The sequence below is a fragment of the Natator depressus genome, chromosome 8 (genome assembly GCF_965152275.1).
Source record: "Natator depressus isolate rNatDep1 chromosome 8, rNatDep2.hap1, whole genome shotgun sequence".
Taxonomy (NCBI): Eukaryota; Metazoa; Chordata; order Testudines; family Cheloniidae; genus Natator; species Natator depressus.
In genome coordinates, this window is record NC_134241.1 from 82,123,192 (window position 1) to 82,150,198 (window position 27,007).

General features: G+C 38.3%; 1 protein-coding gene across 5 annotated transcripts in view; it reads right to left on the minus strand.

Annotated features, from left to right (window-relative positions):
* The window catches only part of MIGA1 (mitoguardin 1), a 57,465-nt gene that overhangs the window by 22,736 nt on the left and 7,722 nt on the right, over positions 1 to 27,007 (minus strand). For all 5 annotated transcript variants that reach the window (XM_074961495.1, XM_074961496.1, XM_074961497.1 and 2 more), the window contains exons 3-8: positions 25,880 to 26,057; positions 25,188 to 25,324; positions 23,532 to 23,655; positions 22,685 to 22,821; positions 21,754 to 21,877; positions 655 to 755 (exon numbers count right to left, since the gene is read on the minus strand). In XM_074961495.1, the coding sequence (XP_074817596.1) occupies positions 655 to 755; positions 21,754 to 21,877; positions 22,685 to 22,821; positions 23,532 to 23,655; positions 25,188 to 25,324; positions 25,880 to 26,057 (801 nt within the window). The remainder of the gene's footprint in view (positions 1 to 654; positions 756 to 21,753; positions 21,878 to 22,684; positions 22,822 to 23,531; positions 23,656 to 25,187; positions 25,325 to 25,879; positions 26,058 to 27,007) is intronic.

The window sequence follows — 27,007 nt, forward strand, 5'->3', positions numbered from 1 at the left end:
GCAACTAGTCACAGGAGATATATTCCTTGTTAGAAATTACTTTTCCCCATAGGACTGCAAGTTACTTTGAGCTGCCAAACTCAGGAAATCTTGGACGGTTACATATGCTCAAGAGTTTAATTGCAATCAATTTCAGATAATTCACTTCACAAGTGAAGCATCTTCCCCCCAAACCTTCAAATTATGAGTAGGTGGCAGGAGCAAAATAATACAGTTATTTAGATGATCGGTACTGTCCCGTCTAAATTTTGCTTCCTCAGTAATCAGAACCATTATAGGTGTTCATAGATATCCAGCTCTGATACCCAGAAAGACGGTTGTTTACAGTGGTTAGCAATTCATTTTTAGAAGGATGGCTAACTCATGGAATGTGCCGCTAGGTGACAAAAAAAGCACTAAAATGACAGTTCTGAAAGCAAAACAAAGAGGACAGGAATTAGTGTGATTGTGACTCCACCGGTCCAAAGTAAAAAAAGTACTAGGAAGTTGTCTACAGAGGGAGGCATTTTTTTCATGTAAGATGCCGTTTATTTTCCCCACAAAAATTAGTATCTTTTAATTTACAGTAAGTAATGAGAAACACTAGTAATCTATTTATTTTTCATGAAAGAAAGATTCTAGTATGGTTAAAGAAGAAATCCTTCTGACTCTTACCTCAGCTGCTGAAACAAAGGAGTCTGTTGATGCAATGCTCAGTGTATCTCGCAGACAGAAATCTTCTGTGTTATCCCTCACAGTTATATCGGTATCTTTATCTTAAAAATGAAAAGAAATCAATTTACCAGTTTGTCATTTTCTTTGACAGTCTATTGATTTAGTTACAAGTCTTGAATTAAAATGGCATTTTTTAAGGCGGCCTTCCTTTTAACTTTGTAACAATAAGATGTCATACATCTTATATATAAAAGTTGTTTAAGCAAATTGATATAATGAATGCACTGAAAACTTTAAAGTTTTAGTATTGCATTTATTTTGTTGAGGTACCTAGAATGCTACAGCATACAGCTATAAGAGTAAAAAGTTACCAAACCAAACCCTTACTCTTCTCCCCAACACACACAAGATTTGGGGTTTTTTTCCCCCAGTTTTTATTTGCAGAGTGGCTTTATAAACATCAACTTCTGCCATATATGAAACTTCCAGTGGAAAAAAACAGCAAGAAAGATCCAAAGATGTCTTATGGGTTTTGTCCTCTGAGGCTGTTTTTCTCTCCTCAAAGATCTACTACTTCACTAAACTAATTTAAATAATCCACTAAGACTTTAAACCTTACAAAACGTCAAATAAAAGCTTTTTTTTTTTTTTTTTTTTTAAAGTAATCAGGACATGTTATGTGTGGTATAGGTTTTTAAAAAAACGTAAGGTAATTTTAAACAACTTTAAAACACCTAATTAGATACATCCAATGAGCTCTAAAGTATAAGAATCCTAGAAATACTCAATGCATCTTATTGCTTCAGGTTTTGCTTTCCACTCATTTTTGTTATATTTTAAATATACATATCCTTCAAAAAAAATTTATAATGTGACCAATGTTCTGTGTGATCTCAGTTATACTGACCATTTAAAAAAGAAAGAAAAACAGAAACTCTAATTCTAGTTAAACCAAGCCACAAAGTTGTGTTTTGGGTTTTTTGTTGTTGTTTTGTTTTTTAAATTATCTGTAGTTTTTCCATTTCACTCAGCTTGGACAGTAAGCAGAGTAAAATCAGTTTATTTTCTGGTTCTCATGCTCTTAAAAGGGAACTGCAAGGGAAAATTTACCCTCCCCCCCAAACACTTCTCCTAACTCCCCACAATCCTCTTCAGTGAAACAAACACATCCAGAAAAATTTATTATGATTTTTAAAACCTTCAAAGCCCATATTTTCCACTAATATCACATTCTATTAATCTGCAATACAAATTCTTTCAATTTGCATTTAACTTTTTTCAGATTTCAACAATTGCTGTACACGCTGCCAGCATATATGGTTTTGTTTTAATCATGCAGAAGCACTTTCACAGAAGGATTAGATTCATAAGTCATTAAGTCAAATCTTGGCTTGATGTACTTCACACTACATTCTCAACAGAACACAGACATTTATCTTGGATTCCTTTACCTTCAAACATTACACGTGTTGCTAAAAAGTCTGTTTTATTTCCAGCAGCCAGCAACAATGAGCTACCCAATGTCATCCAGATCAGTTACTATCATTATACTTTATAAAAAACACTATTACACAGCAAAGTGGCTGCATGCCAGTTTTACTGGAATGGTTTACTCATCAGTTGAAATGCTACAATCCACATTATTATTTCAGTAATTGTTATAGATTTAGAATGGCAGCTCAACAAATTATGCACTAGGAATCAATAAATCAACAATATCAATATCAAACTAAATATCTGTCTTTGAGAAGACCCAAGGAAAAATAATATTAGAAGTCTGGACAAAAGCGTTCTTAGATATTGCTATACTGCATTCAGTTAGACTGAATCCAACTTTAAATCACAATTTCACTATTACACATTGTGACGGATTTCCCCCCTGGGGTGCCACTTGATGTACCGAGTACCACTGAGCCTGCCTGTTCCACCAGCCTGGGCTCCTTCACCCTGTCCTGCTGTGCCAGCTTCCTCCAGCACACAGGCAGGTAGGGCCACACCCAGCTGCAGAAAGACAGACACAGACACTGATATCAGATGTGCATGGGAAAACTCAGCTCGGGAATTGCCCAGCACTCAAGTGCATACCCACTCTGGAGTGTAAACCCCAAATTGTTTTGCCATGCACAGAAAACTGTACAGCGTAAGTTCATGAAATTCGCTCCTTTCCTCAATGTGGCGGAAGATATGCACAGTTTTTTGTCCCTCAGTTATGAATTGCACAAACTGGTTTATAGAAAACAAAAACAAGCTTCTTAACTACAAAGGATAGATTTTAAGTGATTATAAGGGATAGCAAACAGATCAAAGCAGATTACTGAGCAAATAAAGGAGAAACACAAACTGAGCTTAATACACTAAAGAAACTGGCTACAAGTAGTAATTTCTGTTGTTTTAAGCAGGTTGCAGAGTTTCTTGTAGACAAACCCCTCTTACTTGCATCTTAGAACTCCAGATATTCCTTTCACAGGCCAGACACCTTCTTGCCTGGGTCCAGTCCTTTTTTCCTCAGATCAGTCTTAGATGTTTTCAGCAGTGATCTTGGGTGGGGATTCAGTAAAGAACCGACCTAGATTAACTCACTAACTTGCCTTAAATAGGATTTACATATGGCAGGAATCCTTTGTTTCCCACTCACTATTACTGGAAAAATACTAGTAGGCCAAGATGGGGCCCAGTACCAGGTGACAATCACATGACCCTGCAGTGTGAAAGCAGCATCCCAGGAAGCTTCTCAAGAAGGTGGGAGATTAGAATCTTCGAAGTCCTATTGTTCTCCTTAATGGCCCATTGACTAACCAGCCAGCCTGCTTGCATTTTGTCTGGTGGGCGTTCCCCAGGTGCAAACACTTTTGCAATTGATACATAGTCCATATTCCTAACTTCAGATACAAAAATGATACATGCATACAAATAGGATAATCAGTCATAACCCTTCCAATGATAACTCACATGACCAATCTTCCATAAAATACAACTCAGTTATGCCATATTCCTATCACAACAATATCTCTATGAAGAATATGGGGTGTATTATCACACTCATATTAAAGCACTGATTGTCAGATACTCTAATTGTTTTTAATTGTGTGTTCTCTCTCTCTGCTAGCCTTCTTAAAGATAAGAAAACAAAACAATTACAACATCCAGGTGGATTTTCCAAGCATCAAGAAACAATCATATATTGTACTGAAAACTGGAAAGCTGGGACAGCGGAGGTTCTCAGACTCAACTGTACACCACTGGTGGCTTGCAAAGCACTTGCTGGAGGTCTACAGAAAGCAGGCTGGTAAACCGATACTGCCTCCTCCTCATTTCTAGCTCATAATTTGCATTAATACCCATCTAAAAATACATTAAATGCTTTTTTATTACTTTTCCACATAAGCAATTGCTATAGCTGTAATACGGATGTTAAAGGCAGGGCTCCATGTAGCTGTAGTTTGGCTGCAGAATTTTCCATAGAATTGATCCTTACCACAGAACTGTGTTCCATAATCTAAACTTTCAGTTTAAAAATAGTTTCTATCCCTCATGGTTGTTAAGAAAACCTCTAAATCAGTGGTTCTCAACGAGGGGTATGTGTACCCCTGGGAGTACGCAGAGGTGTTCCAGGAGTACATCAATTCATCTAGATATTTGCCAAGTTTTACAACAGGCTACATAAAAAATACTAGCGAAGTCAGTAAAACTACAATTTCATGCAGATAATGACTTGTTTATATTGCTCTACATACTATACACTGAAATGTAAGTATAATATTTATATTCCAATCAATTTATTTCATAATTATACGGTAAAAATGAGAAAGTATGCAATTTTTCAGAATGGTGGCTGTGACATTTGTATATTTAGATTTTGTACACAAGTTGTTTTTAAGTGAGGTGAAACTTGGGGTACGCAAGACAAATCAGACTCCTGAAAGGGGTATAGTAGTCTGGAAAGGTGGAGATCCACTGCTCTAAGTCACGAGCTAATGGCAAGCCAAGTCAGTATTATCTTCCAGATCTTCCTGAGTCTGCAGACAGCCTGTTACAATTGGTCTGAGAGAAGTGAACTGCCACATTCACTTCAGTGAGGTGAACTCTGAAACCTCTGCTGACAACGCAAGTATTAACGTTAACCATTTCACAGCTGATCCCTTTAGCAGAAACACCTAGATAGGGCCCGATTCTCATTTACACAAAGATCTGGGTAAAGCAGTCTTTGTGTAAATAAGAATCAGGCTAGGCCTAACACTAAAAAGTTAAGCCAACATAACCCCTGGTGTACATGGCACTAGGTGGACAGAAGAATCCAACTCTCAGAGAGGTGGATTTACTACAGTGACAGGAGAACCCCTCCCCTCACTGTAGTGAGTGGCGACACTTACATCGCCATAGCAGTGCAGCTGCAGCACTGAAGCCATGCCACTGTAGCAGTGTAAGTGTAGATATAGCCTAAGGCAGCATTTCTCAAATGCAACCACCTGTGGCTACCAGAAAAGCCCCTGCCTCCTGGGCTGTGATTTGGGGGAAGGTGGGCAAAGCAGTTGCCCACCTTCCAGGGCCACCAGCAGGTGGGCCCTGCCCCCCTCCGGAGACACAAATGCTGGAGATGCAAGCAGCTGGTGAATTCCTCACTTTCCCAGAGGTTGGGGGGGGGGGGGGGGGAGGCTTTGACCACAGGGCTTCAGGCTCCATCCATGTGGCAACATGCTAAGGTTCCAGGCTCCAGCCCCAGGCTCACCACCCCCACCATTGTCCCTTGGCCCTGCTGCCTCCCTGCCCACCTCCCCATCCACGGCTTACCGAGGCTGAATAAGTCTGCTGTGAAAAGTGATACTAACAAACATACAAATATCACTTTTCACAGCAGCAGACTTACTAGCTAGCAAGTCTTAAAAAAAAAAAAAAAAAAAAGCAATGAAAAAAAGCAAAAACAACAACAAAAAGACATGAATATGCAAAGCACCTTATTTGTGTTTCTATTCTGTTTAGGTACAGTAATGAATAGAGACAACCGTACATTATTTTTTATTACTGAGGCTGAAAAAACCCTACATAAATAAATTACAATGATTTGGACATGTATGTGTGCATGTTAATTACCTTTAGTAAAAACAAAAAGTATTTTAGGAAAAATTGTCAGTGCGACCACCAGCAAGAGTTGATGGCCACACTCTGAGGCCACCAAAAAATGTATTGTGAGAACCCCTGGAAGGCCTGCTGTATGCTTATCTCATAATCCGATAAGGTCTCCCATATCTTCTCATTGGAAAAGCCTCAAATGTACCTTTACCCTGCTGCCAAAACCTCCCATTAGTCTCTGACTACTATGTAATCATGAGTCAAGATAAAAATCTTCAGCATTCTGAAAACTACAAATCTTAATCTTGACATTAAATTACATAGATTATGTCTGTCATCACAACACAGGGGCCACTGAATTGGTTAAATATGAACATCTATAAACAGAAATTATTAAAAATGGTTCCTAATGTAAATGAAACAGCCAGAGAATTTTCAGCTTGCTGCACCACATTCCCACTGATTCTAGGGACTTGGCTGCAGAGTTTAGGCCTGGCTTGCTGTAGCATACGTGGGGCTCTGGTTCTGGAATTTTGAATGGAAGGGGAAACAGTCTGTGCAACTGTGAATCATGGAAGCAGTGTCACAAGCCAATCCCTCTTTTATAATGGAGTTCATGCCATGGAAAAGCTTACAAGAGAAAGTGGAGTTACAGTTAAGAAGAGTTGAAGGCAGAGATTAAAAGTTCAAACAATCTCGAACGTTAGTCTTTGTTATGCACACTTTTGAACAGACTATGCTACTAGGAATAATAATTTTGCCAACTGATTTATTTGTTTTTCAGACACTGAAGATAAAAAATTTCTAATGCACCCAAGTCACTTAGGAACGTTGAAAGTGGAATGTAGGCGTTTTTGAAAATTTTATCTTGAAAACAGTAAGTTTTTTTTAAATTACTTTTAAAAAGTTGGTCCCTTGGTAAATAACTGTGTACCAGACATAATATTTTTAAAATTCTACAGCCATTCATTTTTAGGAAATATTTTTATGTCTGTCAAAATCTTTGAGACCAGTTACTAGTTTTATTAGCAACTTACATACCTTTCCTAGACGCCAAGTTATTCGCCCTTTCCACAAAAATGCTATTTCTATGTGCCAGTTGATTTCCTTATTTAAAAATATGTACAAACCAACACAAACTGTAATAGCAAGACATGTTATGTGAGTAAAAAGATTTTTGCCCCAACTTTCAGATACAGCCCATTAAAGTTATCCACACTGAGCAGCTGGCACTGGCACTTTAACAAGCTCATCTACTGACTGTCAAGGTCACTCTCAACTTCCAGCCTTCTTTGTAGGTTGATAAAACAAAATGTTGCGGCAATACTTTGTGGGAGCCCTAAGCTTTAGTATCCTCCTTAAAGTTGTTATATGTGATGTTGATAGAAAGAGAAGAGTGTAGACAAAGTTGCTCTCTAGTACTCCTTGCAAGATAGTTCAGTGACAGTGGTGGTCTCTAGAGATAGTATAAGGGGTAGACTAAAGTCCTGAATAGAAGATTTTTGTGATCCTAAATATGGTTTTTAGCACTCATAACACAGTGACCCAGATACTTAGAACATGATCTATCCTCCCAGACAAAGGGTAGCTCTATAGGACACATTTTGTTGTAGTCACGGTTTCTCTTAATTTTTATTTAAATCCACCTTTTATATAAGCTTATAAACTTCAGTAAATGGAAGTTTCTTTGCTAATGCTGTATTACTGCATATGGTAATCTTCCTTCTCTAATGCACGTGTGCGTGCAAATTGGCTGACTTACATTTATAGTAGGAACGGTAATTCTGAATTTTCTGACATGTGCATGGTTTCAACAATGTATATTTTTAAAATTTAAACTGAATGTGGAATATCAGTTTTTGTTTTAAACACAAAAAATGCATATTCCTGTTACTGTTATTTATAAAGAATGGCATAAAATTCATAGGATTATAACACCAAACCAATTCAAAGGAAAGTATTAACTACTGAGTGATAGAAAATTAAGTCTTCTGGCAAGTGACATAGGTTCACTCAAAAATCAATCTTTACAAACCAAAAAAACCTGCTGGTCAGATATTCCTGGCTTCCTATTGCTGCTCTTAGCCTCCAAAACTCCATCAGCTAAGAAGGTGCTTACCACCTTCAATACACTACAAGAAGGGTACATTCTAAAAATTTTAGGGTACAAATTAAATTACAGCTGAAGTGTATACTGTGCAAGTGTTACAAGAACATTCCTAGATATGAGAACACGAGAAAAGAGACAGTAGCAAAATGAGAGTCTAGGAATGAACAGCTGCTTGAAGAACGTACTAACTACAGACCACATTTGCTGGTAAACTAGCCCTAAGTTCTCCACTTCTTGTCAAAGTGCCCTAAAATTTAAAGTTGATTTAAAACTAGAATAAAGGCTATTTGAAAATTCTAAAGAAATGGAACATGGTCTGAGTTTATAAATCCATACTTCGTTTCATGTGGGATTTCGCAAACCTTTGTCAGTTTGGAAAAAAAGTGTTTTAAAAAGCCTTAGTGGTTACAAGTTATTGTAGAATCCGCTTTATGTCTATGTACTTATATGGCCCTGTAACAGTGTGAGCACTTCCGTGCTCTAACACTGACGCATCATACTCTCAAAAGAGAAGGGGCCTGGTCTCTTCATGAGTAGCTCTGGCTCCAATTAACAGAGTCCTCAACATCCAGATGGGTAACAGGTCCCATAAGGAGACTGCAAAGTATTTAAAAATATAAACATCTTTCTCAGATGCCACCCTGTATAAGAAATGGGGAAGAATGGTTCATAAGGTTTTTGGGGATGAGTTTGGGGGTTTTATTTTGGTGTATGTGTTAGTGAAAGCAGGAACATGTGCGTAAAAAGCTTTCTGCAGGTCAGAGAGAGATGCAGCTTGTATTAGTTCTGAATGCCACAAGGCTTGTTGCTATCATCTGTAGTGTCAAGTTGCATAGTTTAAGTCTCTTGCTGAAAGTTCGGTGAGTTGAACTCATGATTCTCTCCTCTTGGCTTCTCAGTTTCATGGATCCAATGGAATATAGTTGCAGTGAAAAGGTACTGGGGATGGGACAGGTGAGATGACAGGTAACTATAGCCAACCCCTTGGATGACTCTGAAGATCCAGACAGAAACCTTATAATGGACTTTATTCAATGGGAAGCCAGTGCAGAGAGGTGGGGGGGGGGGAAAGGGGGGGGAGTGGGTGAGTACAGAGATTTAAGCTGATGTGCTCACAGTAACGTATGTGGCTAAGCAGACTGGCTGCTGTGTTTTGTATCAGTCAACTTTCTCATGCAAAGCTTCACACCTAGAAATGAGCTGCAATAATCAAACCCTGAACTCACAAATGCATTACCGTAACAAGATCTAATTTCAATAGAATGGGGCACTGTGTTCTAGCCAGTCACAAATGAAGTGGTCGTTACTACCATAGCTCTTTGGGCATCCAAGGTCACTTAGGAGTCCAAAAAAAATCCCAAAGCTGCTTTAACTTCATTTACCTTTATCAACAATCATAACAACTCAGGGGAGTTTTAATCAAGGTGTTAAGTAAAGGTTTGGAAAAAATCAGTCCTGTTAAGCAGGAACTGGCTCTTGGTGCATTGAAGTTAAAATTTCCAAGATTCACTTATAAACTGGTTAACTTCACTTCAAAAGTCGTATCTGCCTGAGAGAAGAAGTTTGTGACTCTTCAGTAGATATCCCCTAAAGATGAAGCCATGTAACAATAATCAAAAACAAGGATTTAGCACAGTTACCAACAGGATTATTTTAAGTAACAACTATTATCTACATGTATTATCTAAATTCTATTTCTCTAAGAGCACACTCATCACCAGCACAGCATCCCTTTGCAGTCCATCAGAATCCTTAGAGAAAATCACTAGTCTCCAAGTTATATCCTCCTCACAAATGGCCCATTTAGTTGACATTAAAGTTCCAGTTGTTAGCACAAAAGAAGGGCAAGAGACTCAAATCTTGCCCCCTTGACAGTTTGCTCAGCCTGGCTGTTACACCAGTTACCAAATACAGCTACATTCTTCATGGTTTAGAGCTTAAAAAAAATCAATCTTATGTCTGATATTTTGAATTGAAGTATAATTACATTTTAGCTCTTTCGACAAATTACCAACTTCTAAAATATATACAAATAAAAATAACCTAAAAGAAATACTACTATTTTAAATATTTAACCTAAAATTAAAACCTCAAAATAAGACCAAACCACCACCACAGTTTGGACCATCTCCTTGATTATTCAGAGAACCATCTTCAGTAAACAAACCTGATCACACTCCCACATACATAAAAATATGAGCTTGTACCTTTTCTTTGTCTGTTACTGATTAACTTTGCTTGACGTATATAACAAGTTTTATTGAAATTGGTAATTTGTGGTCCATATACAATGAGGTCCTTTTAGGTTCTCACTTTTCCTTCAATTGTTTTGAAAATTACGTTTGTTTGTTCACACCTGCACATTATAAGTTTCTACCAATGACTCTCAATAAGGCTTCTTGCTCTTATGGTATGCTTGTGTGTAACCAATATTTATGTGATATTTTCTCTTATGCTTGCATAGTAAATTAATGTCCAGAAGTTAGTCTTGTATGTGGTTCAGTGCCATAATCTCTGAATAATAAAGTTATTTATACTATACTGTCTTGACGGTAATCATGCTGAACTTCTGTGGAGAAACTCAATGGCAGAATTTAGACAATTAAACCTTTTCTTTGCCTCCTGCACAATTTTAAATGTATGAAAAAGAGCGAGTAGTGGAGCTATTAAAACATATTACAAACAGGAATCGTTCTTTGAATAACAGCATTTTACTAATTTGTTGAGTTCAGGCAACGCAGTAAATGTTTTGCACTTGTTTGTTTAGTGCCTTCAACGTTCCACTTTTCTACTCTACCATCACACAATCAAACTTGGAATTTAAAACTGGTAAACCCAAATTAAGCTGCACTAAACCTCTAAGTTAGTTGCTGTCTGACATTCTTGCACTTCCAAGAGGAAGTCCATCATAAAATAACTTCTTATTCTGAGTTGCCTCCCAATACCACTGAGTGAATTCTTAGTCCTGCTTTCAAATTTCCAGCAAGTTTTTATTTCATAAAAGATCCTGTTCCCTTCACAAGCTTTAAGTCACATTTAAAAATTTATGTAGGCAGACAATGTCCTCTGCTAGGCACTGAAGCCTCTGCTTTTTTCCTCTGCTAGGCACTGAAGCCAACAATCAGTGGATCTTGTCTGATTTTAGACTAATGTTCTTAAATCCCAATCCAAAAATTCCAGTACATCTACTGAAGAATTTGACTGGCTTTTGGCCATCCCATTTGTTTTGAAGCCTAATAATTCATGTACCATTTGGCTTCTATACTTTAATTTGATTAAAGAAAGCAGAGATTTGGCATCTGAGGTTGTCTAATTCCTTCAGAGTTAATTCAAACAGACTGTCAACATAGCTTATTCTTGTTTCTTCCTTCCCACTCTGCATAGCCTAGAAATCATTAAATCTATTTTGGCCACAGCAAACTACTTTGGATTCCAGGAATACTTTTTTTAAAAAAAAAATCTAGGCTGTCGATTGGGAATTTTATAACAGAGTGCCATGATAACTTCCAGATACCTCAGTCGTCTGATTCAGATGTCACTGCCTTTTCTTAGCTGTTCTTTTCATATTTAAAAACAGGCTTTGGAATCCAGTCCCTCCTCTACTTTTGTGCAGAGCTGTTTTGCAGCAATTATGAAATGATCTGTCCACTCAAATTCAGTCTTATAGCACAATTAATTAACGTATTCAGACACAGAGCTCACTAAAAAAACCAATCACTTCAATCTCTCTGGTCACGCGATTACAGACATGAAAGTCGCTATTTTACGACAAAAAACTTCAAATCCAGACTCCAGCGAGAAACTGCTGAATTGGAATTCATTTGCAAATTGGATACAATTAACTTAGGCTTGAATAGAGACTGGGAGTGGCTTAGTCATTATGCAAGGTAGCCTATTTCCCCTTGTTTTTTCCTACCCCCCGCCCCCCCCCAGACGTTCTTGTTAAACCCTGGATTTGTGCTGGAAATGGCCCACCTTGATTATCATACACAATGTAAGGAGAGTGGTCACTTTAGATAAGCTATTACCAGCAGGAGAGTGGGGTGGGAGGAGTTATTTTTTCATGCTTTGTGTGTATATAATAAGATCTTCTACACTTTCCACAGTATGCATCCGATGAAGTGAGCTGTAGCTCACGAAAGCTTATGCTCAAATAAATTGGTTAGTCTCTAAGGTGCCACAAGTACTCCTTTTCTTTTTGCGAATACAGACTAACACGGCTGTTACTCTGAAACCTAAAAAAACCAAACACATTTTTGGAAGGGAAGAGGGAGGAAGATTAATTACAGGGCTTCCACTCAGAGAAACTTTTAATTTCCCCTCTACGGTTAACTCCCCATCCTCCTCCAGTTTCCAGTCTCACTCTCCCAGAAGGGAGGCCCAACGAACATCTACAGAGATTTTAGGTAGTGCATCCTTCTCACTAGGCTTGAAGTTCAAAGGTCTTCTCATCTCTAAGGCAAGGTACTTAAGCATGCAATGGGACTATTCATGTGATTAAAGTTATGCACTTGCGTAAGTACCTTACTGAATCAGGGTATTAATCTGCGCTACCTATAGTTCCTCTGTTAAGCAGCTCTCTGCCACCTTCCTGGATCTCTGCTGTGCTGCCCCAGGTAGATAAGCAGACAACGAGGGGAAATCAGTAACAGAGAGGCATAGTAATGACAAGAACCTGCTAGTAATTACTCAGTATTTTGAAAGCTTTTTTAAAACAATGTCCTGGGATTTTTATCTTTTGAAAAAGGAAGAGAGATAAATTAACATTCAAGAATGTTAAACTCATTGCTGGAGACAACAAGAGCACAGCCCCACACAATATGCTCACTCATTGAGGAACGGGCTCCTGCCAGCGATGTGCTAGCAATATTTTAAATGAAGGGTTTTTGCAAAAGCTTCTCTCCTTAGCCAGTGCTAAATCTTATATCACAGTGGCATACAGGCTTCCTGAGGTAAGTAGTAAGGGCCAAGGGAATATATTTTGGTTTATTTTCCATTTAAAGAAAGATACACTGTCCATCATAACCAAGAGGGGAGATTACATCATCACTTGGCAAACAAATCTATTTTAAGCATATGTGCTGGCACGTATACTCAGTTCTGAAAAATATATTATGTTTATAGCTTCAGCAAAGTCTGACTTCATGGAGCATGTACTTTAAGAATCTAATTCAGCAAAGCTCATGGTTAACTTTAAAACACGTGACTGAAACACGCTCAAGTGGTTTGCTGAATTGGGGCCTGAATGCATTCCACTTTCTCACAAGAATAATAGGGAGTGAGGCAAGCCTCTCCAACACATGTATTGAAGGAAGGAGGGTTCTTTCTCCAGGACCCTACTTCATTCAATCTACACTTGTGCACTGAATGACAGGGTTAAAAAAAAAATTTGCCCCAGCAAAAATTCCTGTCATCTTAATTAAGCAAGCATACAGGGCTACAACAGTGCTGGGAAATTTTTATTAACCTATTAAACAAATGAATGCACAGGCAAAAAGTACATGAAATAATTTGCACTTTGATCAAATCAAAAGGGATTAATCCCAGGCCACTGAAATGGACATATCCGAACCAAAAACATTCTTCTTGCATGCAATAAATAGCTAAATATTTTGCACAAAAAAAAAAAAAAAAAGTTTAATGACAGATTTTACCCCCTCTGTTGTCTTTATTCTTAACATAACATGTTTTTATTCTGACTTTCCAGCATGACAAATTCACCCGAGCAGAGATCAGAAAAGCCTAAAAGTGAAAGTTTGAGAAAGTTATAAAGAAAGAGGCCCTTTAGAATGGAAACACGTAAGCAAGCTCAACTATACATGCAACTATGCATGTCAGAGAATGAATATATATATTTTAAATCAAAACGTCTGCATCATACTGCTGCTAACTACACACCTGTTGCTATAGTCTGACAGGGGTGCTGTATAAAGAACTGTGGGTAGGTGCTTCAGTGGGCATCAATTGTTGTAGAGCGTCCTATATGGAGGCATTGCCCTGGCTTAGGTAAGCTTGGCTGGCCACTGCATCGACACTGACAAGTTCAGAAATTAACTGTACTAGAAGGATTTAACTAATGTTAAGCTCTGAAACACTTCAGTCCTTTAGTGTAGACTGGACGTAAATGGAAACTCTGGTTTCAATAATATATGTAAAATAAATAGAAGTGGCTAGACCATGCCAGCTATTGGGAACAACAAAAAAAAAGTTATTGCAGAAATTTAGTATGTTTGCCATGAAAAAAGTTAACATTTTTCACTCAAGTGATTCCACTTCAAAATGTGCTACTGACAAAAGTTGTATTTAATTTTAATACCAACGTGCAGTCCTGCACTAGCCAGTGGATTGCTTTGAAAGAATGTTAGTCATCACACTTCAATAGCTTTATGCAATACTTACAGTATTCCATTCTGGTATTATTTTTAAAAAGGCAGAGGAACAAAATAAAACGGAGGTGTAACGTATCCTGATGTCTGCAAGGTTAATTTGCCCAAGTATCACTTCAGAAACAACCTCTCCTAATTTTATCTTTCAAAGCCACATATTCTAAATTGACATTCTATTTCAGCTTTTCAGGCAAAGCTTACTGAAAAAAAACATTTCAATGATAGATATGGGCCAAAATTTGCTTCTGATAATCAGTTTATATAACCTCATGCTGTGCAACTCCAGCCAGAAAAAATAATATTTGTCTCACAGGAAAACTTGTTATTTGTCTGGTATAGTTCCTCCTGCCATTAGTAAACGAATACTACAAGTATATGTAAACACATACAAATTATGAAGTATATGTAGATCTTTAAAAATAGAAGGAGGAACTTGTAAACTAAAACTAAATTTTAACTTGCTACAACATGCTGCACAAATACTTTAGGGAAACCTACAGGCAAAAGTAACTTTTTTTTCTTTAAGTTGCTTCCACTTCCTCCCTAACCCATTTTTAAGGAATGCTCAAGAATTGCTATTTTGTCAGGCTGTCAAACAATTAAAAAATTAATTGTGAAATTAAAAAAAGCAATTGTAGTTTTAATCGCACTATTAAACAATAGAATACTATTTATATAGATATTTTTGGATATTTTCTACATCTGCAAATATATTGATTTCAGTTACAACACAGAATACAAAGCATACAGTGCTCACTTCATATTATTTTTGATTACAAGTATTCGCACTGTAAAAAAATAAAAAATAGTATTTTTAAATTTTTTTAAAATTCAATTCACTTCATACAAGTACTGTAGTGCAATCTCTACCGTGAAAGTAAAACTTACAGATGTAGAATTATTTTTTACGTAACTGCACTCAAAAATAAAATATAAAACTTTAGAGCGTACAAGTCCACTCAGTCCAACTTCTTGTTCAGCCAATCGCTAAGACAAACAAGTTTGTTTACATTTACGTGAGAGAATGCTACTCGCTTCTTATTTACAATGTCGCCTGAAAGTGAGAACAGGCATTTGCATGGAACTGTTGTAGCTGGCGTTGTAAGATATTTACGTGACAGATGTGCTAAACATTTGTATGACCTTTCATGCGTTGATCCCCATTCCAGAGGACATGCTTCCACGCTGATTATGGGTTCTGCTTAATAACAATCCAAAGCAGTGTGGACTGAGGCATGTTAATTATCTGAGTCAGATGTCACCAACAGAAGGTTGATTTTCTTTTTTGGGGTTCAGGTTCTGTAGTTTCCAAATTGGAGCACTGCTCTTTTCAGACTTCTGACAGCATGTTCCATACTTCATCCCTCTCAGATTTTAGAAGACTTCAGATTCTTAAACCTTGGGTGGAGTACTGTAGCTATCTTTAGAAATCTCACATTGGTACCTTCTTTGCGTTTTGTCAAATCTGCAGTGAAAGTGTTCTTAAATTGAACAACATATGCTGGGTCGTCATCCAAGACTGCCATAACACAAAATATATGGCAGAATGTAGCAAAGACCACAAAACAGGAGACATACTATTCTCCTCCAAGGAGTTCAGTCACAAATTTAATAACGCTTAAAAAAACCAAACCAAAAAAACCTGAGCATCATCGCCATGGAAGCACGTCCTCTGAAATGGTGGCCAAAGCATGAAGGGGCATACAAGGGTTTAGCATACCTGGCACGTAAATACCTTGCACTGCTGTAGCTGGCATTGCCATGTTAATACTTGTTCTCACTTTCAGGTGACATTGTAAATAAGAAGTGGGCAGCATTATCTCCTGTAAATGTAAACAAACTTGTTTGTTTTAGTGATTGGCTGAACAAGAAGTAGGACTGAGTGAACTTGTAGGTGCTGAAGTTTTACATGGTTCTATTTTTGAGTGCAGTTATGTAAAAAAAAAGAATCTACATTTGTAAGTTACACTTTCATGATAAAGAGATTGCACTACAATAGTTGTCTGAGGTGAATTGAAAAATACTATCTTTTGTTTATCTTTTTAAGTCAAATATTTGTAATCAATATTAAGTGAGCACTATACACCTTGTATTCTGTGTTGTAATTGAAATCAATATATTTGAAAATGTAGAAAGCATCCAAAAATATTTATAATAAATTAACTCAATTAAAAAAAATCAAAATCACACTTTTAATCACACTGTTAAACAATAATAGACTACCAACTTAAATTTGTTTTGAGTTAATGGCTTGAGTTAACTGCAATTGACAGTCCTATTATTTAGATTTAATTCTTATGACAAATACATTCTAAAAGCACCAACAATGTATCAAGCATTGAAGGATTATGAGAAAATTTACAAATTGTACATAATCTTTTTCCCCTATACAAAAACATACAGGAATAATAGATTAAAAAAGGTAATATTATTTACATAAATTACTATGTAATGGTCACTGCTGCTAAGTAGTAATGACAAGAATTAGAAGAGTTTACTAGGCAGGAATAGTTTAAATCAGGGGTTCTTAAACTTCATTGCATCACGACTCCTTTCTGACAAGAAAAATTACTACACGACCCCAGGATGGGGACTGAAGCCTGAGCTTCACCGCCCCACATGGGAGCAAAAGCCAAAAAGCCTCCCACCCAGGGTGGGGAGCCAAAGCAGAAGCCCAAGGGCATCAGCCCCAGGTGAGGGGGCCTGAAACTTGAGCCCCACCACACAGGGCTGATGCCCTTGGGATTCAGCCCCGAGGAGTGGGGCTTGGACTTTGGCCCCAGGCCCAAGCAAGTTTTATGCCAGCCCTGGTGTCCCCATTAAAATGGGGTTGCGACACACAGTTTGTATGGAATAATTTAAACCAGCAGATTTCAAGGTTCCATATTTTACATTCACATCAGGGAAGATTCACACATCACATTCGTAACACTTTACAGGAAGATTGTGCATTTAAGGTCTGATCTGACTCCCACGGACCTCTACGGTAGGCAGATCAGGCCCTTTGTCCTGGCTTGGGGCAGTTTTTATAGTAAGGCTGCAAGTATAAAACCAAATGGAAGTTCAGTGCACCCACAGATTTCTCTCACACGGTTTATAAAGGTCAGATTCCCTGACAAGGGAGAAGACAGGAATTAGTGTCTGTCAAAGAGACATCAACCTTCTCCATTCTGTTCTACCCCTCCCTGACCCTTCTCAAAAAAGCCACAACAAAAAATTAACATGAGAAAATTTGATCTAATTATCATTTCATTCTATTTAATGTTTGAATATCAGACTATACTTAAAAATATTCACATGCATTATAGTGACTAGCCATATCAACATCAAAATAAGTTACATCAGATAATGAATTTGTTCATAGTCTTCTATATATAAAGAAAATCTTGAACAAAAAGTATTTGCCACTATAAATCCTTGCAGATTACCACAAGAAATGCCATAATTTTTCTGAGACGATGTCTTTCAGTTTGACTGGAGAGAGACTGAAACATTCTTCCCAAGTTAAAACTGGCTGTTCAGACCATGAATTTAAGATACCAACAAAAAAGTCATAGCAACAACATGGCTAGCAGGCCCGACCTATCAAAATGCTTTATTCGTTGTATTCCCACTCAAGCTGGCTTGCATAAATAAAATGCAGAGTAAATTGCATCAGGCAACTGATAAGCTCTCCCTCAAGGGAGCTACAGAATGAACATTTGAAAAGAATGCAATTACTTGGAACAGACTCTTAGTAAACAAGTAATGAATTTGACAAACAATGGAACATCAATTTTTAAAAAGTCTGTCTTAGAAATGAAGTCTCAAATGTGTAATCACAGCTATAATTAAACAGATTACAAAATATCATATTTACAAAGTAGTAATTTTCTAAGGACTGAGTGATCAATGTTTAAAACTTGAGTTTACAGGAAAGAAGTTACAAGTAAACTGACAACAGCTGATATGCACGGGAACCTTGTGCCAATGGAAATTTATATGACTGTGGTTTCAGTCCTCAAAATGTAACATCCATACCCCTTTCTCCTTTATGAGTTACGGTAACAGGTGTAAAGAAACATACCAGAAAGCTAACTTTGACCTAAATTTAAACTCCCATGTTACTAAGAGCTATATTTAGTGGTTATAGAATATCAGCAGGATTAACAGATGAAAAGTACTGCCCCCTGGTGACATTCAAAGTTAAAGCTAACAAACGTAAGATTTGTTTTGCATTAAGTAATTGGCAATTACCCATTTTAGATCAGGGGGCCTGTGTGTCAGGGACATATCTTTGTCCATCCCTCTGAAAATCCCCCTCCCCCCAAGTTTGGCAAAGTTATAAGTCTTTGAAATAACTGCAGTTCACACATGATCAGACTTAATAGTGTTGACAAAGAAAATCTCCTAAGGTTCCATCCACACAGCAAGCTTCAGCTCATGGTGGAGCAGGATTTTCCCTGCAATGGCAGCTCTGAGCTGTTGTGGGCTGGGCCAGGTCTGGGTCCTGAGAACAGGGGGACAGCATTTCCTGTACTTTTTGTGCCCCTTAGCTGATGCCCAGGAAGGAGAGACGAAGCTGCCGGATTCAAATGCAAAGTGGACAAGAGACAGGGTTTTTTTTTGGAGGGAAGAGAAGGGAAAAGGAAAGGGGGAGTGGGACTGGTTGGGTATTAGACTGGGAACTGGGTAGGAGGAGACATATGAGGAGAAGCCAGGATACAGGCGAAGAACTGATAAATGGCTGGGTAAAGAGAACAGGAAACCTGATTTGACTAGGAGTCCAGGGACCGAAACAGGAACTATGCTCCAATGGAGATGGAGAACGGGAAATGAGAAAGGGGCAAGAGGGAAGATGGGATGACACTGAGACAAGAAGCCTAAGGAGCCCAAATTGAAATGGCTTGGTGAAGAGAATGGCAATAAGACAGGTTGGAAGGGACAGGGAAGAAGACTCTGTGCCTAGTACAGTACATTCCCCTTCAGAGCCTCGAATGGAACCTAAAATTTCCCGAGTCTCACTATTCCTTTGTCAGCAAACATCTGTGAAAAGTCTCTGGCAAAGGCTCTCTCTCATCCCCATCTAGTACCAGTCTACCCAAGGATAACAGCCTATTAGTTACTCTAACAGCTCAAGTGGCAGAGGTCTGTATGTTGGATCTAAAGGATCGGCCCTGCTACGTGACAAAATAAGTTTTTTCAGTTGGCTTTTTAGAAAACCTAGGAAACTGCGTACACACAAAAAAAGTATGTTAAGAATGCTACGGTTGCAAAGTCAAACACTCAAATATTAGGAAATGCCAGAATTTAGGTTGCCAGTGCAACCTCAGTCTCGCCCTCTTGTGCACTTGCATTATGATACAGTCTTTAATTATATGATCACATACTACTTTTTCCTCCACAAGACCTCTGCCTCATTCACTGCACAGGACGGACCTGCTTTGGGGATAAATCAGGGTTCCAGATGCAAGGAGGCTGCTGTCTGTGAGACTCCTGCTTCATTTGTTACAGAAATTGGAAGGTGTATAGTGAATGAGGCAGGGGACTGAAGGAAGAAAAAGGACAGTCTCTCACGTAAGACAGCTTAATGCTACCCTGGAGAAATGGATTCTATCCTTGCCCCGGCACAGAGTTCCTACATGATGCCAGGTATGTCACAAACTTTTCACAGTCTTTTCACTAACTGTATGTTCTTCATTTTCTGGGTGTCTGACTTGAGACCCTGGGGTCTAATTTGCAGAAACGCTGGGCTCTTGCAGCTGAAGTCTATGGAAGCCATGCCTAAATATATAAAGTGCTTTACAACCTTAAGTACTCTTGAAATGTCTCAAATTGGGCTCCAAACGTAGTGGATACTTTTGACCATAACCTCTGTGCCTCAAAGCTCCATCTGTAATACGGGGATAATACTATCCCCTCACTTCATAGGGGTATTATGAAGATTAATTAGTATTTGTGAAGCACTCAGATATTTCAGTGATGAGTACCATAGAAAAGCCCATGAGGAAATTAATAATACTGCTTTTAGAACAGGGTTTGAATAATGGGACTAAATGAATTCTGGGGCCACACACTGAACTATGAAGGTAACAAAATACCGAATAGCTGCTCATTGAGCACCATCCATTCTGTGCACTGAATGAGGCAGGGGATTTGTGGAAAAATATAATATGGGCTCACGTAATTAAAGATTTATCACAGTGCATATCCACAACAGGGACAAATTAAGGTTCCAAAGACAACCTTAATTCTGCCATTTCCTAATTTATGAGTGCTTGACTTTGCAACCTTAATAATGTTCTTTTAACCTATTTTTTTTTTGTGTGTGTGTGTAACTCTCTCTCACACCCCGCCCCCCGCGGACCCCATCCAGGAGACTGTATGCCAATTTGCAGCCTAGACTGAATTTTTATAGCCTTTCCTACCTCCTGGGGAAGAGCACCCAGTCATGGCTGCTACATGAGGCAGGCAGAGCTCTTCCTCTCAGGAGCTGACACGAAATTTTGGGAAAAGAGGGGAAAGAAGCAGCAGTCAGTACCTTTTTCACAAGGAGAGAGGGCAACAGCAGAGCTGCTAAGCTTATTCTGCTAACTCCTTGTGAAAAACAGGTCAGTCTGCTCTCTGCTTTGCTTTCCTTTCGTCCCATCTTCTTTGCTCCAACATTAAGCCTAGGAAGGAGAAGAGATGATGGAACCTTAAAATTGTTTGCAAAGCTGTTGTAGGTGTTGTGCACACACTGGAGATGGACAGGGGAGTTAACCCCCCCATATCTTATTTTAAATCTTTTTCAGGTCTGATCATTTTTGAAATTAACACTAATGCATGTGCAGGAGAGGAAAGGAAAAGGAACAGGACAGAAAGTGACGAGCAAGAGTGTGGGATTAACTTTTCCCCTTAAAGAAAAGACAGCTAAAATAGAAACACTCCTAATATTACTCCAGTTCTTGTAGTTACCACAGGGTTGTTATGTGATCACAAATGGAAGGGGAGGTGATTCAGAAGACAATTTCATGGAATTTATTAGGGATTCAGGACAAATTTGTGTGTGGATAATTGCAAAATTTCATCTCTCATTTTTTGTACGTCTACGCCATGATTATTTTCGTGCAATCCTTGAACTCCCCCAGTTCTACATAATATTTCAGGAATTATTGTTAGAGTTCAGAAAGTTCAGAGAACCCTTATCACCCCATTATAAGTATCATCTTAACTAGCCAATTTAAATAGACTCAGACTTTAAGGTCCATGTATTCTTATTCTACAAATATTATTATAACATATTTTTAGGTTCAGAAATCCTGGAACATTGAGAAATACAAATATACCAGAAAAATACTCTTCCTGAGACCCTTTATAAAGATGGGTAAAGTTTGGAGATTGAGCCAAGTGACATGCAATTATACTAAGCCAGATAATGGGGTAAAACTGAATTATGTAGAGATGATGGTCCATTTACTGATCAGTATATTTCTGTTTATTGGGTCTTTGGTGTTTTTTTTACCATCTGGTTGATCATGTTAAGAATGATAAAAGTATAAAGATAGAAGAACTCACCAATATCATTAGCTAGGGAAGAAGGATCAGATGCCCCAAGGGTTGCCTCAAACTCCTCCTGAAGACGATAAGCTCTTTGAAGCAGGGATTCAAGCTTATGAATGAATTCAGCACTAATGATATCCTGCAAGCAAAATTAAATTATACTGTACTTAACAGAAAATCACATTTATTTCTAAACTACTTCTTTTCAAAACTCTAAAAATATTAAGCCTCCAAAGAGTTCACAGTACCGCATTAACTACGCAGTAAAAAAGTTCAGACATTATCAAAGAGCTCAGGCATCCAAAATACTTGCTCTACTGGGTACAGATACACCTTATTAGGTATAAGTAAAATAAAACCAGCATTTAAAACAAAAATCTTTGTAAGATGAATGAAATCATCATTCCTGATATTTACTGCACTAGTGATGATGAACGCCATGGTGTTTGAGATGTGTGTGCATACTTTACTATCAGGCATTTTAGGACAGAATTTTATGGGCAAGGGGAACAAAGTTTAATTTCATTACATTGTGCATGTTCACCAATTAGTTCTCCCTCCCAGGAGCCGTTTGTACTGAGTCCCTATCCCATCTCAGAGTTTTCCTTTTAACTTCGGGAGGAAGTGACAAATGGGTGCGCTGCAGAGAACTGGTTCAGGGAATGCCAATGGACCTCTGATTGTGTGGTGGTTTGATAATATCCTCCAGGAGGAATGCTAATGGAGCAACAATTGCCTGTATGGCTAAAAACAGGCTAATGCTGGGGGAAAAGGGTGAGGTGGAGGGGGAAAAAAAGAAAAAAAAAAGAAAAAAGTGCTCCAACTGCAGGTATTCAGAAGAAGTTTCAGCAGCTGCAGTAGAAGCTAAGCTCTGTTACTCAAATATTTTCAGTCATTTGGCTATGCTACAACTATATACTAATATGAGAGAGTATGTAATACTCACTTCTACACTCTCTTCTGCAATGGCATCTCCTGCTCCTAGTTTGATGGAACTACAATTTGCTTCATCTTCAGCCTGTCTGCTACGGAAAGTCAGTGCCTGCTCCCATCGACGTAGTGCCTCTTCAAAAAGCTCCATACCTTCAGTAGATCATGAACACTTCCATTACATCAACAGAAATCCTCTGCATTCTTTTATATATCACTGTCCACAACTAACCACACACAAAATAAGATTATAGCACATGTGGAAATATTGTTTTAATTAAATTACTAGCAATTCCAACGTTATTTCCTTAAGTTCATGACAAGAGGTAATTTATGATTAAAGCAAAGCACACAGGAGTTCAGTAAGAATCTCTCTCCTACTTACTTACAGAATTTTATATTAACTACCAATCTGTTAATGTAACGAACATATATTGTCAACTTTTCATCTTTTAAAAAATTGCATGTGTCATAACAGGGAAAGATTTCCTTTTCTAAATTCATTAAAATTAATGCTGGGTGAAATTTTTTGGCTGAACTTTTTTAAGCCAAAAAAATAAAAATGCAGATTTGGTGAGGCTGAAATATTTCATGAATGTACATTCTTTTTGCCAAACTATGTCAACAATCTGTTTATCGGCTTTAGGTAAAATAAGAATTCATGGATATCTGTATATTGGAGGTACTTTGTCTAGCATAAGTAAAAAGATCAAGTTTTTAGGAGGCCTTGGAAGCATATCATGATAATACTATGAAGGAGTCACTTTACTATAAATCAGGGTAATCTGTTCAAATTTTAAAGCATCTGAAAGTGGCTGGCAAAAACATAGTACTGCACCATACCACATATTATTATAACCTACCCATCAAATATAAATTTTCAGGTGTGGTCACTGGAATATTGACAAGCTTAATATCTTCATCTGCTTTGTCCCAGGAACTGGAATTGGCACAAGCACAACTATGAGAAGAGGTGACACTTTGGACCTAAAAAAGTGAGGTGCATTGTTAAACGAAGGGTACTTTAATAATAATTATTTCCTGGTGCAATGCACTAAATAGCCCTGATTACAACTAGTTACTGTAACAGATTACATTTCAAAAAATATAACAAAGTATTAGCTCTTTTCAGGCCAAGAGTAATGTTAATTGCTTTTCATGACACCACACTCAAGTATTAACTATGATATAATGGAAGTGTTAATATTCAGTCTCACTGGGAAATTCAAATGCATGATAAAAATTAATCAGTAATAATTACTATAACAAGAATATAATCAGCAATTTGTAATGGTTAGGTTTCAAAACTAAGTTTGACACCTGACTGTAAAACCATATGAAAAACAAGTTTAAAAAAATAAATCTTGCTCTCTAGTCTTGTGTTTTATTGGATATTTTACAGCTTCATCAGGCACTATACAGTGAAAAAAATTCCACTCTGATCTTTCTTTACCACCTAGAAGAAATGTGATCTCCAGGTACACTCGTTCCAGGGCATGGAATCTTGAGCGGTGCTTGAGGCACTAGTACTAAACAGCAGGGTGCCACCTGATGGCTCCAGACAGGTGAAAGGGTAGCGCAGAATTCAAACAGGGCCTCATGGAGAGCTCCATAACTTGTCCCTGGAACTTGAACTAACGAGATTCCCTTTGTGTACCAGGCAAAGTGCAGCAGATGCTGCACTTCGAGGGGACATGAGGTTCCCCGAAGACTATACAGGAAGCTCTCTCACGGGGTTGCTCACAGTGAGGACCCAGGGGGCAGGCAGGCAAGGCTTAATGCCTGGATCTTTGGGCATAATAGATGCCCAAAATGATGGGGGAACAAAGGATGGGGAACCCTCTCCCCCCCCCCACCCTGATTCCCAACTGACTAACACTAAAAAAAATAAAAACTATTTACAATATTTACAGATTCAACAGCAGAATGCTGAAGAGTAGAAAATGGACACAGGAGTTTCCATCCCAATGAGTCCCAGACCACAAGCAGCAGAAAAGGAATTGGAAAGGTGGTCAGTCTGTGCTACCCTTTATGTCTTCATTCGGAAGCACAAGGAGGTGCAGGGTGCAGATCAACTGACATTGCTATTAAAGAATTTCTGGTCCCAGGGGCATGCACACCCACAGTGAATACCCATAGAGATCAGCACTCTGAGAAGAACAAGTCCTCTTCTCACTGCTCCGAGCTACCCAACACCAGGTTTGTATGACCTCCTCTGAGCTATGCTAGCACAAAAAAGTAAAAGACATGTCCAGAGGGAGATATACACAGTAAATGGAGGATTTATGAGAGCTCCTCCTCCACCTTCAAAGCTGTTCTCATGTGGAACTTACCTTGCTCCTACATAAAAGATAAGCTAACCTTCACCATGCATGCGTCTTTCTGGCTGTGCAGCCCATAGAGCCAGACATTTTCAGCTCAAGAGAATTGTGTGCATTCACGGTAGGCAGTGAAAATTAAAGTTCAGCAGTTTATTCAGTTTACTGTATAACAGATCCTTAAGAATAGCTAATACTTACCGAGGCCAAACTTTGTACTGAACCAGAATATTTACTGAGAAGTCCTCCATTTGCATAAACACAAGACTGAGATCCTTTTTCTTTGGCCGAATTCAAAGAAAGAGTCAAGTTTTGTCTGCTACTGGAACAACTGGAACCTAATAAACAGAGAGACTAATGTTAAAAGCTTCTGCAACCAGAAACATTTATTACATCAGCAAGTGTTCAGCCCTGAATTTTATCTAAATATTCACTGTGTCACGTAAGAACTTTAATGACTAATCTTATCTTCCCACTTTGATGTTTACATATAAAAATATCAAAATACCTGCAAGAATGAGCACATAATTAAAACAATTTGCTCTAAAAGATATCAAAAACACTTCTATCAATAGTCACGATATATCTTCAGAACTGTTGAAAACTTAACAGTAACTATTAACTCTCAATAAGCTTTCGATTAAAAGATTTTATTTGCAGAAATTATAATTAAAACATTGGCTTTCAGAGCAATGCCTGCCTGAGTTACTATAGGGTTCTAATTTTTGTTTTTACACTTGTCTATTTTTCTATTTTCTTTAAACACCTTAGAATTACAAACACACAGTTTCCTTATTTCCAAAATTAAAGAAAAATCTGTCTTGAGTTTGATTACATAGTATTTAAGGTTTATGTAAGAGAAGAAAAAAGGCTTCTTTGGTTCTCTCATGTACCTTTTTCTGATGCAGCTGTTTTAGTACATTTTAATACAAGATGGCCTGGCTCCCATGGTGACACTTTTGTGTTTTTCTTTCCACGTTTTCTTTTAAAATGATGTGCTAGAAAAATTACAGATACTGCACTCACTGCTGTTACTACAAACAGCTTCTTCAACCCAGGGGAAAGTTTTACCTGAAAAGAAATCATGAGTATGTCATCATTGAAAGTTAACACAAGCTCTGATTCAGGCATGGCTCCTAAGTCCTTCTCCCGTCCACACACACAACCCTTTCAACTGACAGCTGTGGTGCTTTCAACCAAAGCTACCTGGAGATAACCCACTAGCTTTGCAATGAAGACAGTCCAAATCACTTGTGTGCTGACAGTCCTTCAATGCCTTCCCACAATTCCCCCGCGTGCCCAGAAGGATAGTCAAGTTCTTCCTCAATTCACTGGGAAAGAATCAGAGTAGCTCAGCTTACTGCTGCACAACAAACCATAGGATATGCCCCCAGATGACTTAATGACACACATGGGTGAGTTACTTCTGGGGGAATTCTGCGTAACTGCACATGCCCAGAATTCATGGTCCCCGCAGAAAAATGACTTCTGACACGGAAGTAAAGGGAAGGCGCAAGAGTGATCACGTTTCCCTCCCCGGCAGCGAAGGCAGGTTGGTCGGGCACCCAGAGCAGCCAGTAGAGACTTAAATCATCGTCGGGGTGAAGGGGGGGGATATCACTCTGTCCCTCTTGCTCATTATTGCGGCACGCTTGGTGGGGAGGAGCAGGGCTTCAGGGTGTTTCTGAGGTAGGCAGGCATGGGGCAGGCTCTGTCCCCTCAGTCAGAGCGGAATACAGCAGCCTGCTTGCTTAGTAACTTGTTCCCATTGTCTTTGTGAATTCCCCCAGGAATATAAAACAGGGGTAAAAGTTTTAAGGCTCCTTTACATTGCCAGAGTGGTATAAAGGACAGTATGGCCTTATAAATGCTTATGGTGTTTTAGTGATTAGAACTGGTCTAAATTTTTGGACTGAAAAAATGTGCTCCATTAACTGCTTGCTACTGACCTTTCTGGAGATAGTCAGTAGCCAGTATAAATTGTGAGCTTGATTCCCCGGCCTTCACTTGCTCTTCAGTTG